This window comes from Megalobrama amblycephala, linkage group LG3, assembly GCF_018812025.1.
Source record: "Megalobrama amblycephala isolate DHTTF-2021 linkage group LG3, ASM1881202v1, whole genome shotgun sequence".
Classification (NCBI taxonomy): Eukaryota; Metazoa; Chordata; class Actinopteri; order Cypriniformes; family Xenocyprididae; genus Megalobrama; species Megalobrama amblycephala.
Window position 1 is genome coordinate 48,198,393 of NC_063046.1, and position 16,732 is coordinate 48,215,124.

General features: G+C 39.7%; 2 protein-coding genes across 3 annotated transcripts in view; both read left to right on the top strand.

Moving 5' to 3' along the window:
- Positions 1–61: 61 nt before the first annotated feature.
- On the top strand, positions 62–10,543 carry si:dkey-111f13.5 (centrosomal protein of 131 kDa). Of its 2 annotated transcripts, none has more exons than XM_048185850.1 (6): positions 62–363; positions 6,135–6,322; positions 6,990–7,235; positions 8,538–8,665; positions 8,925–8,994; positions 10,220–10,543. In XM_048185850.1, the coding sequence occupies exons 1-6, from the start codon at positions 345–347 to the stop codon at positions 10,358–10,360; spliced, it is 792 nt and encodes a 263-aa protein (XP_048041807.1). In that variant the 5' UTR covers positions 62–344; the 3' UTR covers positions 10,361–10,543. The 2 variants fall into 2 exon arrangements, with proteins under 2 accessions (XP_048041807.1, XP_048041806.1); XM_048185849.1 differs by lacking the exon at positions 62–363 and adding an exon at positions 4,463–4,890.
- A 1,273-nt stretch (positions 10,544–11,816) lies between these two features.
- efnb3b (ephrin-B3b) overlaps positions 11,817–16,732 on the top strand; it is a 100,225-nt gene continuing 95,309 nt past the window's right edge. Inside the window, exon 1 of the mRNA XM_048185852.1 lies at positions 11,817–13,213. Within this exon, the coding sequence (XP_048041809.1) occupies positions 13,065–13,213 (149 nt within the window). The 5' untranslated portion in view covers positions 11,817–13,064. The remainder of the gene's footprint in view (positions 13,214–16,732) is intronic.

Below are 16,732 nucleotides of genomic sequence, written 5' to 3' on the forward strand. Positions count from 1 at the left end.
GACAAAAAAATTATATATATATGAAATGAGAACAGCTTTATTTGACATTCGGCTATATTATATTAAAAATGAGCATGGATTAGGAGAGAAAACACTTTAGGAAGGCAGAATGCAACCGACGTGATGACGTCACGAATATGCTAATTGATGCATGACGTCATCTAGCGACATTTAGCGACTTTTTGGGCAGGCTTTAGCTACTTTCCTTTGAAAATAGTTGTCAACATTTGACTAGCGCTGTCAGTGTCAGCAGCAGGGCACGGGAAAACCCATTAAATGTTAAAAAGACAAGACCGCAGCGGACATTCAAAGGGATTTTTTTTTATTATCTGACCTGAAGGAAAATGATACATTTGAATGCAGGTAATACACTCGGTCATTCGATATCTCTCTCACAATACTCTTCTACATAAGCTTTAAAGTCCGCATAAACCGGAAGTTGCAAACGACTTTTCTCCAGTGCTGTGACGTATTTCCAAGTGAAACGGAATATTGAATAGAGGGCAGGGTTTTACTTCAGCGCTCCTCCTCTCCGTCTCTCGCTCATAGCAGATTAACGGACGGAGGGGAGTGGTTTACGCGATTTCAACCCAAGCCGTCAAACTGATGTCATTAGAGAAGGGGCACCGTTGCAGAGGGGAGGAGCATTTTCAGATTTTGATTAAATATTACGAAGCCAAACAATTTTTTTGTGTGGATTGACTTACACGGATGAATTGTTTACCACAAAACTAGCAATTTGAGCTGACAAAATAAATAAGGTAAATTTTAATTTCATGTGTACTTTAATGAACAAAATAATGAACAAAATCAATAGAGAACAAACATATGTTTACGTTGCTAAGACAGACGCGTCAACATTCATTCAGTTGCACAGCGATTCTTATGTAATGAGATCAACTGTATGTTTTCGGGAATTTTTCAATGGCTTCGAACGCGGCTCAACCAATCAGAATTAAGGGCCGGAACCAGGGTGCGAACTACGGGGGAGCTAGGGGGAGCTTGGGCCAAAGCCACTGGAAGGCAACGTTTAGCCAAAGCCTAACGGCTAAAGCTAACGCTCCGCCCCCGGCGGTATAGGAGACCAGAGGCTGTTTTTTGAATGGATGTCAATGGATGAGAGGCTTCACTATGTTGATTAAACAGCTTTTGTGAGGAAATAGCTAATCATTTAATTAACGGACAGTCTGTTTGCTAATCTTCAGCATGTTTTACACTAAACAATACTTTCGTTGGGAACTATATGTAGATTTCAGCTGATAAAAAAAAAATATTTTTTAAGAGAAGGCAGACTAGGGAATGTCAAGTACAGGTCTCTGCAGGACATTAATGATTGATGGGCGAGGCCATAAACAGAGGGGCGTTTTTGAGAGCGTTACCTGATTTGCCCACATCAGAGTGTGGGTAGGGTTTAGAGGTGGGGTCAGGTGAAGGGGATCATTTTCATTGCATGATATTTAAACACCCACCAGTTTGAAAATACCCACAAATACAGAAACGCCCACTTTTGTTCTGCAGAGACCTCATACTTGGGAATGTTGTGACTGATGTCACTGCCATTACACGATAGGCTGAGAGGTGCCGCACGTGATTAAGTTAGACTTTACGCTTTCTCCAATGATAAGAGATACAGACCCTCTTATCTCCCTATAATAATACAATCTCTGCATGGGCTCCCCTGAAAATGTGATTTGTGAAATTTTGGGGGGTCTCAAAAAATATTGACAATGTGTTATTTTGACGTGCAATTTTAGTTTTGTGTAATGTGATCATCGTGGATTATTATGTGTAAAATTGCAAAAAATATCATTCATTCATGCATGACGGCAATTTAAACCTCAATTTAAATCCACGTGTACCAGATGTGGGCCCGATTTGGGCCAGACTATGTTGTAGTTTGGGAATTCACTTCAATAAAGATAACTATACATGCTATTCTTGTCATGAGCATCAAGGTGTGGGGGAGCTGCGGTGCAAATTCCACTCATGTTTAGTACATGTTAACTGGAACAGCAAAGGAAGCTGACCCCAGACCTGTGTTAAGGTAAGGCATGTTATTCTCAATGGACTATACGGTTACTTCCTGGTTGTCGTTAAGCCAGCTTGGGCATTTCCGGTGAACTGTTAGCTGTTCATTCTGTACTCGCTGTACATCGACATAAAACCATCAATGGTTGACTTTTAATGTTGTATTCATATTTTCATGCAGTTATCACATTTACTTGCCAATAAACCAGTTTTTATTGATTGCAATAAAGACAAAGCTATTGGGACCGTTTAAAAACACAGTGTCTGTAATTAGACACACACACGCATTTTTTCCCCCAGCACTTCAAATGTTATTTTTAATGTGATGACTTATGTTGCTGTCTGGGGAACGTTTAAAAATGTAGGAAATTCAAAATTTGATAGAAAACACTTATTTAAAAATAAAAAAGACAATAATTACCACTTTAACCAGCAGGTGGCGGCAAAGTAGCATTTATTTGCGCATATAAAATAACGAGGTTTAAAAATACATTTTGTCAATGTGAAGTATGAAATACTCAAAAAATCTTAAGAAAAACAATAACTTTTCTTGTGAATAAATGACACCGCGCTTTTCCTTTGTAATCACAGCAGCTGTCAGTCAGCGTAGTGCAAGCTCAATGATTTCAGCACACTTGTAAAAACACACATTTTATTCAATTAATCTAAGTAAAGTGCACAATAAATATTTAATTTTTGAAGCTTTTTTTTCACATAAAAGTGTGAAAACTGATGGTCAAATTGAATGTAGCCGAGGAGGAACAATGAGGTACGTCTTTATTTATTTTTTATGCTGTCTTATGTTTGAATGCTATGCCTGACTATTTAAGTGACTATATTCTGATTATAAATTAAGTATTATGCTCCTGATGCTCAACACACCAGCAAATAACATCTCACCGGAAGTTTTCGAGCTGGCTTATACCAAAGACTATAGAATAACACAAGACATGTCACTCATATTGTTTTGAATGGGAGAAAGTGTAACGCGCAATATGGCGGAATAAGTCCCGCCTTCTAAATAAGAACCAATCGCCGACTGGTAAAGTCATCGCGTCACTGCAGCGGCCGTTAGAAGCACTGGTTTCTATAGAAACAGTCAGACGTGCGCCTCCGAAATGAGGCACAAGAGACGCGCATTTAGGTTTGCGCATGCGCATTAGCTTGATCCAGCCTGAAAAATACAGTTTTTTTTGTCATGATTCGAGAGTTTGGAAAAAACATTTATGAGACAGTTGTTGTCAGATTTCATTGGTGATTTCAAATATGAAATTTAATCGTAAGGTTGGCGAACAGTTTTGGAGAATGTTATGTTTCCCCATTCAAAGAGATAGGAGCTGCATGATGCCCAGGATGCCCGAGAGGCGTTTCAAAGATGGCCGCCGAGTGAAATGACTTGTCTTAAAGGGACTTTGCTTATACTAATGCGGAAGTTCTAAAGAACGCTCCATGCATTTAGTCCATTATGTGTTGTGGCTGGGTTGTTGTAGCTCTGAGTAACTCTCGATGTATTAGAGCAGACCTAATTTAACAGAAGGATTTTGGTATTCTTCTGTAGCCAGACGAGTAACTTTAACCGTTCTTGTGAACTCAGAGACAGCCTGATGCTTTGTTTATAGACTATTTGTGGGTGGCTGTTTGTTGTTTCACTTATCAGTTTGTGTCGATAATGTATAATATGGTAAATCCTGTAATCCTGTATAGTGATTTATCCTATATAGTGCTTGCATAAAGCAAGTATACAGTCGTAGTTATGTATCTTTGTAACTCATTGTAAGTATGAGAAAAGTTCTGACTTAGATGTTCTGCTGGGTGAATCTGATGGTTCTGGTTCATATGTGGGCGCAAATGGCAAGAAGTTGTCAAGTGTGACTGGAAGGTTGTTTGCTTTCTGTGTGGGTGAAAAGAGTTGTGAATGATGAGGTCTTGGCAGAGTTCACTGGGATGAACAGAGGTTTTTGATAAATTCAGCTTCAGACGATGGTCTTTCATCCAGGCATTAATGCTTGTCAGACATGCAGTGATTCATGAGGATACCTGGTCTTTAGAGGGATGAAATAAGATAATTACATGAGAATAATAGAGGAACACATAAGAAGTGATGAACACTGATTTAATGTAAAGGGAGAATAAAAGCGGTCCATGTACTGAGCCCTGTGGCACCTCAGTGGGTATTTGCTGTGGGGACAGCTAGCATCATGGCAGCAACTTTTGCTTGGGCACCAGGCAGTGTAAAATGTAAAAATCTGTTGTTGTTTTATTCTATTCTATTTTAATTTAAATTTAAATATGTAATTTTTAATATATGTTTTAGCTTTTGCATTTGTTTTTTATTTGATTTATCATTTTAGAATATTTCTGTTACTTCCTATATGTTTTGACTTCAAAATATCTGTGAGATTCCATTTTGGGCTCTTTATATTGCACAAAATGTGACCCACAAATGAGCATGAACCCTGAAGCAAAACATCTCAAATGACTAGCGCAGTGGGAGGCTGCTCATAAAACACTTCCACACAATCAAACGCACACTCATACACACACACGCTGGCAGGCATCTTGTCTGAAATCTCTTGGATCAAATCATTCTTGAATGCTAAGCAGCGCAGTCTGTTGTTTTGTTGTCCATGTTGCTAAGCGACCATCATCAAGTCAAAGGCTGAGAGAAAAGACAAATCCCGAAAGAGAATGAGACATGGTGGAGGGCAGGAAATTGTGAGTTTTTAAGAGCCAGTCTCTGATGCTTCTGTGGACCAAGGTGCAGTGTTTGTGGAGGCAAAATGTGGAACACAAGGTCTCTCGAGAAGATGGTGAACAGGACGACTCTGAGCACACAGAGAGTGCTCCACACACACATTCTGGGTGAGTGTAGCCTTAATACCACAGAAACATTCTCTCTCTTCAAGCCTTCATTAGTGCATACCAGGTCACATCTAGGTTCTTCTCCAGTAGAGTAATCTGAATTCATGCCGAAGGGCAGCACAGAACATTCTCTCTGCCTCAGACAACTAGAGCAAAACACACAGCAATCAGTGCCATCAACCTTCCCACGTCCAGCCTAATGATTTTGGCATTTACTACTGCAGTGCCTGCTACTGGTCTTTTGTCCAACAAACAGAGAAATATAGGAAGAGAGGTCAAAAATTAGTATTCATGCACAAAAAGAATATGTATTTGAGAGAAACAAAATATACTTGCTTAGAAGTTGCTCTTTCAGAACTCAAAGGAATATTTCATCCAAAATTCATCATTTACTCACCCTCATTTTGTTCCAAACCTTTATTACTTTTGTCCAACAAAATGACAACATGACATTTGACAAATGTCTTCTTTTGAATTTCACAGAAGAAAGTAAGTCATACAGGTTTGGAATGACATGAGGGTGTGTAAATTGACAGAATTTTCTTTTTTTTTTTGTGAACTATCCCAAGCTAATGGAGTTCTTGGTTATGTTTCATGTGTGTTTTTAGATATTTCTGCTGAAATACTCTAGACACAAGAGGCGCGACAAAACGACAAATGCAAATAGAACCCATTGTAATCAGTGATGCTGTCTACACTGGATGCGTGACAAATCTCCGACAGTAAACTGATGACCAGTTCTATTTCTGATGTACTCCAAGTGCTTGCGCTACTTCTGATATGAAGGACAAATGGATTTGCAATGGTCGTTTAGAATAGAACTGTAAATTAATAAGGACAACATTTCTCAGATACTTTAGTCTTGGAAGAATTAATGAGAGATATTTGGAAAAATCTCTACATTACAGACTTGGCAAATCTGAGCACAGTTCGAGACGTTTCTCATTTCTCATAACTCTAGAAAGAGTCATGTGGGTCTTTTTCCACAGGAGAAACATGTGGAAAGACTTAAACCAAAGTTTTCATTTGCTCTCCATTAAATCTTGTCAGTGTCCAGGATGAACGAGTGAGATATTAGAGATAACATTTATGGTTTTTCTTTCCTATGTGCATCTGGGACACTTCCTTATGAAGCATGCATAAGATCTTCTGTTTATAATACATATTTAAAAGCCATATGTAATTTTTTTACGATTGCCACCTGTTACAACCACTGACTCTCATGTTAAAACTACTTCTTTCAGAACTAGGAGAACAGTTGTGTCCGTGGTCATCTCCCAACACCAGAACAGACAACCACTTAAAATTGGCTTCAAACTCTGTCAATTCACGACCTGTGATTGGACTGGAGCAGCCTGACACCCCTGCCATGGAGGAATTTAAGCACTTGGCAGAGGAGGAGAAACGTGCTGCCCTTAGACTACAAGAGGAGGTGAATATTTGTAATCCTCAAGTGAACCATGTCGAAAAAGTAATTAATACAGACATATTAGACTGTAACACTGTGTCTCCTGGAATTCAGAAAGCCATATTTCAGTCTCCAGGGGAGCAGTCTGGAGAGATTTTATTAGGACTTGATTAAAACTTTCTGATAAAAAGAGTCAGCTTCTAATTCAACTTCTTTTTCCCTGTCCAGCAGTAGAATAATCCCTAACTTCTCTCCTCGCTGCATCCGAGTGTTAGATTTAATGAATGATCCAGTTGCTACTCCAATGCCAGTAGCAGTCAAATCTTTGCCATTGTGTCAGAGAAATGAGAAGAGCTTTTGTAATAGGGTGTAATTGCTTGTGTAATTGCTCTCCAGGGAAAACAAGCAGCAGCCAAACCCATAGACGACTCTTCTCTTCAAAAGCTCAGTACAGTTGCCCTGCCAACACTGAGCATCCATCCCTTTCTTTCTCTCCTTCCCTAACGCCCTCTGTCTCCTTGTGTTCTCTGTACCTCTCCATCTCCCACTTTCCGCTTTCACCCCAACATCTTCATCATCTGACCTTCTCTCTCTTTTTCAATTCATCCTTTTCTGTCCTCCCCATTCGCTTTTATCCCTCTTCCTCTGTTTTCTTCTCGTCTTTATTTTATCTCCTTCACGTCTTCCCCAGAGTCTGCAGGCCCGCTTTCGAGAGGCCCTGCGAGCGTGGGACAGGCTGGAGGCTGAAATGAGGCGAGAGCTGCAGGTCGAGCTGCAGGCCCAGTTCAGAGCTCATTGTGAATGCCTGAGGGCTCAGATGGAGGAAGAGAAGGTCCAGGCCGTAGGGGAGGCCTGCAGGAAGCTGCGAGAACAGCTGCACAAAGAGGCAGAGGAGACCAGAGAGACAATAATACAGACTGTACGAGAAGAGACTCAGGTTTGTGTGTTTTGGTCTTCGTTTGTCTATCTTTATAATTGGACATTTGGTTCCCACAATATTAAACCAGATAAACCTATATTGTGGTGATCGACCTTGAGGTCAACTTCATAAGAGCACTAAATAATGTCTTGTTTTGTATGTAAACATGTCTATTATGTTATTTGGGGCAATAAAGTGCTGCACGTCTAATTTTCCACTGGTTCCTTCGTTCCCTCGACCCAATGTATGACATAGAACGTAACTCCTCTTACATAGAAATCCTCGTTTCTAATTCATGACCGGCATTTATTTTGCTCTGTGCTTCTGTTTCTCTATACCAGAGGTGTCCAAACTCGGTCCTGGATGGCCACTGTCCTGCAGAGTTTAGCTCCAACCCCAATTAAACACACCTGAACAAGCTAATCAAGGTCTAATTAGGCATACTAGAAATTTTCAGGCAGGTGTGTTGAGGCAAGTTGGAGCTAAACTCTGCAGTACAGTGGCCCTCCAGGACCAAGTTTGAACACCCCTGATCTATACAGTTTATAAAGTTTTAAATATGGATATTTTTCTTACAAAAACCCACTGTTTCACTTGAGAAGGCATATATTAACCCACTGGAGTCGTATGGTTTACTTTCATGATGGATGGATGTGCTTTTTGGAGCTTCAAAACTTAGACACTATTCAATGCCATTACAAAGCTGGGAAGAGTCAGGATATTATTTAATATAACTCAGATTGTGTTTGGCTGAAAGAAGAAAGTCATATACACCTAGGATGGCTTGAGGGTAAATTATGGAATAAATTATGGGATAATTTTTATTTTGGGGTGAACTATTCCTTTAACACAGGACAAGGAACTGAGCAAAACCAAGGGCTTAAACACACAAGAGAAGATAATCAACAGAACAGGGAACAGGTGTGTAACTCAATTAGAAACCATTGGAAAAAAACAAGAAACTAGAACTCAGGCAAACAGGAACAGGGAAAACCAAACTAAAACTAAACATAACCCTTACAGACATCAAATAGCAACACTGTGTGTGGTTGAATAATGTGCAAAGTGAACATTTGCATCAGGTTCTTTTGTAGGCAAGTCAGACAAGTCAATAAGAAAATGCGTTTTTTTTTTTTTTTTGAGTATTTGCTTCCATTAACAACTTATGATTTAACTACTGATTAACTGACTAACTACAGATTTGATATACTAATATATGAACTGTAAATAGTTAAAGAAACAAAATCTGCCCACCAATCAGAATCAAGTATTTCAGAGAATTGTGAGTCACTCTGCTTATTGCCTTCCTCTGTCTCTCAGGAAAGTGTGAGGAGGTGTGTGCAGGACATCGAGAGAAGTGTTCGCGAAGAGTGTGACATGAAGGCAGAAAGAGAGAAACGGGTCCTACAGGACAGACATGAAGAAGAGATATCTGAGCTACAAAACAGGCAAAAATACACATGAAACACTCCTCCTGCTGAGCCAGGATTCCTGTTGTGATGCATCTCAGTTATTCTCTTTCTCCCTCTCACCTTTTGTAAATTTCATCAGTTTCTCTCTTTGTATCTTTCTGCCTTCTCCCTTTTCTGCATGAATCCTGGAATATATAGATTTTGTTCCGGTCGTCATCAACACTGCCTCTCCAGCACTTTTTTTTTCTTTTAATAATGTTTTGAAGTCGTGCGTGACTGTGCGTGTGTGTTCCAGGCTACAGCAGCTGCAAGACAGTCTGGAGCAGGCCTGCAGGGAGCGCATTCAGTATGAAGCAGAGTTTAAGGTCAGCCCCTGTAATGAGGTCATCATGAATAAATGAACAGCTCTAAAATGGGACCTGCTCAAATACAGCATTTGCAACACCCTGCAACAAAAATGATGGAATAACAGAACGGTCTCTTCCCTAGCCAGAACATCCTCTGACGTTTGGTTCTTATGAACTTTTTCCTCACCATTAACGTAATTTTTCGTCAATTATGAATTATGACACTGCGCTTCCCTGCCGAAATTTTACGGTAATCCATGTTTTCACTGTTATACCGTAGGGGGCGCTATTATGCATCTTCTGAAAGAGTACAGAATCTCTGGATCAAAACACAGGCGAAGAAGCAGAAACAAGTGAACCCTTTTTTTCAAAACGTTGCTTTTTAATGAGACTTCAGAATTGTGAGATAAAAAGGTGCAGTTAGTTGTTTTTTTTTTAATTCTTCCTTGGCAGAAACAAAAAACAATTGCGAGATAAAGCACCCTCAAACAAAAGCAAGAGCACCCTCGGTTGATACTGTAATAACATCATATTGATGAAACAGATGAAACGGTCCAGTGCGTATGAGAATATAAAATGTTTCTATTTACAACATGTTTTTGCAGCCGTGAGCAATGTAGCCAATCACAGACATGTTTGTTGATCTCTTGAACGCAGTGGCCAATCAGAGGGGGTTTTCATTTAATCAGAATCACATTGCACATTGTTTTGGCTATGTAATTCATTCAGAATTTTAATAAAAGTTTGTTTTTCATGCTGCTAAAGACCGACAACTGATTACACACTGCGAAGTGTTGGAAATGACATCTACATCTACATTCATTATTGAAATTACAATAATTGATGTATGTTAACCATAGCACGGGACAAAAATATGTCAAAATAGATACGCATTAAGCAATGTAAATACAGTCTAATAGATTAGTAGTAAAATATTCAAATTTTTGAAGTAATGACTTGTAAATAATCCTAAATATCTCACTGCTTTCTTGTTATGGTGGAGCCATTGCTTACACATTATATCTGCACTTGACCTCACTAATTTTGGAAGCGCCCTCAGTAATTTGAATCTGGAATCGGGCATGGTTCCTCCCTCCCTGTCTTAAGAGACAACAGTGTTGGCATTTGACCTTTTGCTTGAGGACGTTTCCATCTTTGGTCATTATGATGAATGCACCTGTCTAACTAACTGCATCTGTCTAAATGAAATCAGCATGTTCATGTGCTTCCATTTCTCTTTCAGAAGGTGCAGGCCAGCTACAGGCAGTTTGTGGACCTGACTGACTCCTCCCTCCACTCTGATTACCTCTTAAAACTCCGCAGACTGGGGAGAGAGCCAGGGCTCATGGACACTGCGACACAGACTGATGAGATCACCTCTTAACTGTCATCTTGAGATGGCAGTGTTCTCACACCGTATTTGACATGACGTCACAGCACTGTCCTGCACTGTGACATGCTGTACTGTCTGAAATCATTTTAAGCATTGTTTTCTAGAAACTATAGCAATATTTGTAGTTTTTATAAATGTATTTGCACCACAGGTTTAAGTAAACTACAAAAGCTTAAAGAAATTACGAAAACCTTTATATACTTTCTTTTGTACATTTATCCTCCTCTGTCCCAAGATGAGAAACTTTACAAACAAGTTTTAGTTACAAAACATGTGAACTAATTGCTTATTATATATATATATATATATATATATATATATATATATATATATATATATATATATATATATATATATATATATATATATATATATATATATATATATATACACTGTAATTCCTGTAATTTCCAGTATATAAAGTGTACTTAAGCACAAAAAATATGATCATATATAAACATTTTCATATCGTATAATATAAATTAAAATCTAAAATGTTTTCAATCATTTTTTTTTTGCAATTTTGTTGAACTAGCAGGTTTATCACATCAAATATTTATAAATAATTATGCATATTTAATACCCTAATTAGTATTTTTTTAACATTACGTTATGATTGACAATACTGATGAACAACATATTAAATATGTAATAATTTCCTGGAGCAGCTTACATTGTTATTGTTAATCCTATTTTTATTACATTAACAGGCAATGTGTCTGGTGTTACTCACTGAATCCAAATATCCAGTATACTAGACATCAGTTTTTAACACGAAATTGTTTGCCTTTTATCCTCTTTTTTTTTTCGAGGCAACATTCTATAATGACAAATATGCACAAATATAACACTAAAAAATACAATACAAAACGTATTGTTGCTGTTGCTAACTGTTGCTATACGCCAATAAAATCCAACATTTACCCTGTTCACTAGACGTTAAAATGCCTGTTATTTATAAACTACTCCTCTTTAAATGTATTTTTTTCAAGTCTTTAGATTAAATATAAGTTTATTACGTTTTTAATTATGCTACATAAAATGTTTGTTGTTGCAGCGTCCGGATTTGCAGCGTGCGTGGGTGGAGTACCATTACTTTACCACTGGGTGTCAGTGTAGGCAAGGCTTTAGTCCTCCGTCCAGACACCTTGGGTCCCATCAGCAGCGCTTAGTTCATAGTACACTTCTTAATTGTTGTTTTGAGATGTAATAGACAGGCATACAAACACAATTAATTGCAGATTTTTTACATACGCAGAACGTTGAAAATCATTCCAGATTCAATTGGACGGTAGAGATATTTATTAAACAAGCTCTTTATCGGCTGCATATCTTACTAAGCTTGTCATTAGTGTCGTTACCACCAGCATGAAATGTTATTACATGCACCGATACCAGCGAATGCACTGGGGGCGCTGTAACTCCGTAAGCCGTCGCTTCTGAATGCACAGCGTTGATCGGGTACCAGGGATCACGATCATCATATCAAACGGAAAAAGAAGCGTCACAAAATGTACGTGCTCAGAGAATATTATTATTTATTTTTGAATATAGAGAATCCTTTACCTGAGCATTGGGAAATATGTTTGCAACGCATGGTATATGGATGTGTTTGTGACTGGCGGGATTTAATAGCACCTCTACATGCGGAAAAAACAAATCCCCCAAAGAAAAATCCGCTCCGTTAGTGCGCACTCCAGCCGGAAGATGGGATTTTTCTTATTCGAGCGCGCACACCTCCCCTTTCCCCCTCCCTCTGCCTCTCTCTCTCGCTCGCGCGCTCTCTCTTTCTCTCTCTCTTTCTCAAACAACTCAGTCTGTCAGTGTGCGCCGAGCGTTAGGAACAAGTCTCACTAGTCGGATTTGCAGCCAGTGAGAGAGACACATCGAGAGAATCCAAGCAGGACAGACGAGAAATGAACTATCTAATGACTTGCCACATCCGATCACATTCTCAAATACCCTGCAACCGAAACCCATGAATAAGGATTGCAATATTTTTTCCACCCTGGAAAATCTGGCAATAATTTTGTCAGTCTCGACACATTTGTAAATTTGTGTTGACTTGGTTTTAATTTGCATTAATTAGTTTCATTTTGCTGTTTGTTTCTATTTCCGTTAATTATCTGGATTGCAACATTTAATTGGTGTATGCGGAATTACTGGAATCTCAGAGGCAAGCAGGAAAATCCAGTAGGAGAACTAGAGGTGAGGAAGAGAAGCAGCGAGATCTGTCCAGCATCAACATGTTCTTCTGAAGAGGCGAGGAAAAGCTCATCCCAAACCATCATCCATCTACCATCACATTCCCGTCCTAATTCGTCGGAAAAACAGAATCAAGTGGGAGTGCAAAGGGAATGGGAAAGATAGGTCCAGCCTAAACGCCGAGGAAAAGAATAAGCATCACGAATTTTTGGAAAAGTAAACTCTTTGCAAGGAAAAACGGCTGTGGGAATTTGTGGGAGTTTTGTCCACGAGCTAGGCTACTTTTCCCTAAAAACGGTTTTTTGTGTGTGTGTTTGTGTGTGTGGAATTCTCTGCTTAAATCCACATTGACTGCACCTTTGTTTAATCTACTCTCCTGTGTTTAGTAGATATTCCAAAACACGTTGTTCCTGGATTCACCTGAACCAAATACGCTTTGTTCCGAGTCCAGTGATCTCCATCCTCTGGGAGAGTATCCCACACAGCTTTGATGGGAGTAAATAGAAGGAATTCGGGATTTCAAATGGCGAGTCGGGGCTGTGAAAATGGATTGGGAATTCTGCTGATATTCTTAGTGGATTTACTCGGGATCACGGCGACCAACATGGAGCCCATCTACTGGAATTCCTTGAACAAAAGGTAAGAGCCGCAACTAAAGGCATTGGGCACGGCGTTTATTCCCGTTTATTTAAGAAGAGCTTTGCGTTGGAGATAGTCAGACGCCTCGTGTTTTCGCATAAACCGTTGAAGGACGGCTTTGAAATGTCTCTCACAGGGGGAAAGAAAGCTGTTAAGCGCTATTACGCCGACAAGCCCCTCAGTGGATAATCACGAGTCTGCAGAAGTTACGAGCATCAATGTCGCCAGACTAATAAATGCCACATTTCATTGACGGTGTGTGTTGAGGAATTTTACGACAGTTAGCGCTGTTTATTGACGCTGCGCTATTCCACTGCCTCTCCTTCAGATACGCTCCAGTTAGATTGGCATGAATTTTAGTTGCTCAACACCAAGTATTTTCCCGTCTTAATGCCGCTTAAACAATGTAACCTTTGTGAAAATGTTCTTGCTGAACTTGTGAGAACGTGCAGACATCCTCGGGACTGTTTTTTTTTTAGTCAGCGTCTTCTGTCAATACAGCTTGATAAACAAAAGATAAAATGCCAAGGTGTAAACTTTAACATTTCGTGACACATATTTACACCAGCCATGTAAAATATTTACATGGAATCTGTGACTTTTATTTACAGTTGTGAGCTCTGTGTAAGATACAACTCAAACTTTAAACGAAACTTAAAAATGTAAACTGGTTGAACCGTATCAAAGACAAAGCACTGTGGATTATTTAGCAACTTTTCTGCTGTCATGACAGTAGTTAAAACAAAAGAAGGTGTAAGCTTTCACTCTTAGTCGACACCTTCCACTGGACTAGTTAGCAAGAAGACACCTGAAGCGAAAAGTTTTACACGCAAGTGTTAACTTTAGATGGTCAATCAGTCGCATTTCACGCTGCAAAATTTATTACTCTAGTCACGGAGGTGACACGGTTTTCCATGCCGCAGGAAGGAATAGTGGGCAATTCACGGCTAGATTTCTCGTAGTATGTATCAGTAAATAAGGGGGAGGTTTCTGCAACCCAGCAACTGTGAATTCATTTAGTGGGGAGCCAAAGGAACCAATGCAAACGGCGTGTCCGGCACATAAACGACGATTTATGGCCGAGCAGACCCTTTTCTTTCTTTCGCCCTTCTGTCATTACTGGGCTTGTTTAAATGGACACCCGGCGTCGTGGGAGCACTTGTGTGCCCGGTCTAAATCGGTATGTGGGTTATGAGGGGCTATTAGTGGTGCCACGAGCTCTTGAAAGACGAATAGGTTTTTAATGTGTCCATGTGGCGCATATACCGGGCTCTGCGCTTCAACAGATGCTGCTGGGGGGGATGGAGGGGGTTTATTCTGTCCCAGTGGCCGCTGGCAGACGCTCTTAATGAGGGTTCTTGTCGGTGTTGCTTGTGTTAATCTAGCAGGGGTTTGTGGAACCTAATTTGAAGCGGGTGCGCGCGCGCAGGTGGGGGGCTTGACCGTGACCGCGCGTTTTCTGCTTGACCTTTACCTGGGAGTGAGAGAAGCAGCACCTCCGATAATCGTTTTTAACTGATTCAATCACTTGTAATCGATGTAAGTCGATTTAAAGCGATTAACAGTGGGCGCCGCTTTTCTCACGTTTTTATTTGCAGTTTAAATGCTCCGAATTCGCTTCATTTCACAGTGTAAACACTCACAATTAAGGGAAATGGCGTTTTGCTAAAAGTATACATTGCAGTCCGTGTTCAGTTGACATATTGGATGTGAGTATGCTATGGATAATTACTGGTAGATTGAAATAGGTTTTTCAGTGGCCTAGTGCGCATGACACTTTTATTGGCTTACTCATTTAGTAACAATCGAAAAATGAAAAAAGAAATGTCTTTTCTATGGACATTCCAATGAACTGGCAAGTTAAGCAGCGGCTCATGTTCTTCTTAATCTCAGATTAGCCAAATATTGGCAGATTAATCTTCCTGGACAATCTGCCTACATAATAAGCACTATAAATTACATATTACGGTCTTGTTTATTTGTATTATACACTCTACTGTGCTACAGGTAGCATTAACACTGTAATGTAAGTGTGTTTTCTTTACGTACACCCACATACACAAACACAGCGTCGCCATATTTGTGTTTGATTCGAAAATACACTATGCAGTATGACTTTCTCTGCTCACGCAGATGCAAACTTCAAGACATCTGCACCGTGTGTTTTTGCTCTAGGCTACAGGAGTCTGCACTGTTCGCACTAAAAGTAGCTGTACGAAGGTTACATTGTTGGCAGTGCTGTATATTTAATAGGGATCAGTGAACCTCTGCTCCTCGGTGCTTTGAAGATGAGGGCCTGCACCTGTAGAATGTTTTATTCACCTATCTATATCCCATCACTCTCTCCGTCATGACCATACTCTTTCTCGCCCTCTCACGATGGCGCTGCCACTCTCCTCCCCATGTGAAATTAGAAACATGTGTTGCCTTCAGAGGAACGAAGAAAGAGTTGAGAAGTGATGGGAGGAAAGAGGGATCGAGAGATGAGGGAGGAACAGCGGGGCTCATCCTTAAATGTACAGAAATCAATATCTTCTAAGCCATGAATGTCAGTTTGAGTTAGGCTTAAGAAAATGCAAGTCCAGCACAAAGATCACCTTGAAATTGTCTGCTTCAGGGGGAAAAAAATCTATAAAGCAAAAATTGTATTTGTTCATGGACACTTTAATGTAATTTCGGTATGTATAATTAATTAAGTGTGCACAGATGAAAAATGGTTGCTGAAGACTGAAAAGACATGAAGTAGGACTTTTAAGGGCTTTTCTTTTTTTTTTTTTTTTTTTAGTAAAGACTAATGGTGTTTCTTAGTAAGCCAGCTTGTCTGGGAAGTGTCCTTCACCTTCTGACATTCACACTGCCTGATACATTGTTTACACGCAAAAAAGACAGAGTGTGTTTGTGTGTCCTTGGTACCCAAGCCCTCTCTGGATGAGCAAACACATCTCTGACTGATGTTCTGGGGCGGTCAGTTAGGGTCGGAAAAATCTTACAATTGACTATGTTAAGACGCTGGTTGGGTAATTTGATCCCAAATGGTTACTAACAGTTCAGAAGGTTTCTGTGTCTTCTCTCTAAATCACTGTGCGTTTCAGAGATTCAGATTCTGCTCAAACCTGTGGGGGGTTTTCCGATTATGAATTCAGATGAGCGATTGTGGGTAAGGATTTGTGTGTTATCATAAATGTCACAGGGTCTGTGTGTGTACATGTGATGGGTTTTTTGTATAAGCGCTCAGTCTCAAAGAAATATGTTACCCCCATGGATTTTTAATAATTAATTTACCGCAGGCTAATTGGGCTCGGATAAAAGCGCTAGTTAACCAATCTCTGGCTTAAGACGAGGCATATGAGGGAAATTTCGGGGGGAGGTCATTGGAAGAAGAGATTATAATAGACACGATGTCAGTAGGTTACTGACATGGTTGTGTTCAGAAAGTCATAATTTGTGAGTCGCTTCTGCTAAATAAATGTAAATGTAAAAACAAACAGAAACCTTTTTCTTTTTTTTGCATGCTTGCGA

Excerpts from the sequence above, each read along its gene's own strand:
- si:dkey-111f13.5 (XM_048185849.1), top strand. The coding sequence starts at position 4,809 with ATGTGGAACACAAGGTCTCTCGAGAAGATGGTGAACAGGACGACTCTG. Across the intron at positions 7,236-8,537 it reads CTGTACGAGAAGAGACTCAG|GAAAGTGTGAGGAGGTGTGT; the intron begins GTTTGTGTGTTT and ends TCTGTCTCTCAG. Across the intron at positions 8,995-10,219 it reads AGTATGAAGCAGAGTTTAAG|AAGGTGCAGGCCAGCTACAG; the intron begins GTCAGCCCCTGT and ends TTTCTCTTTCAG.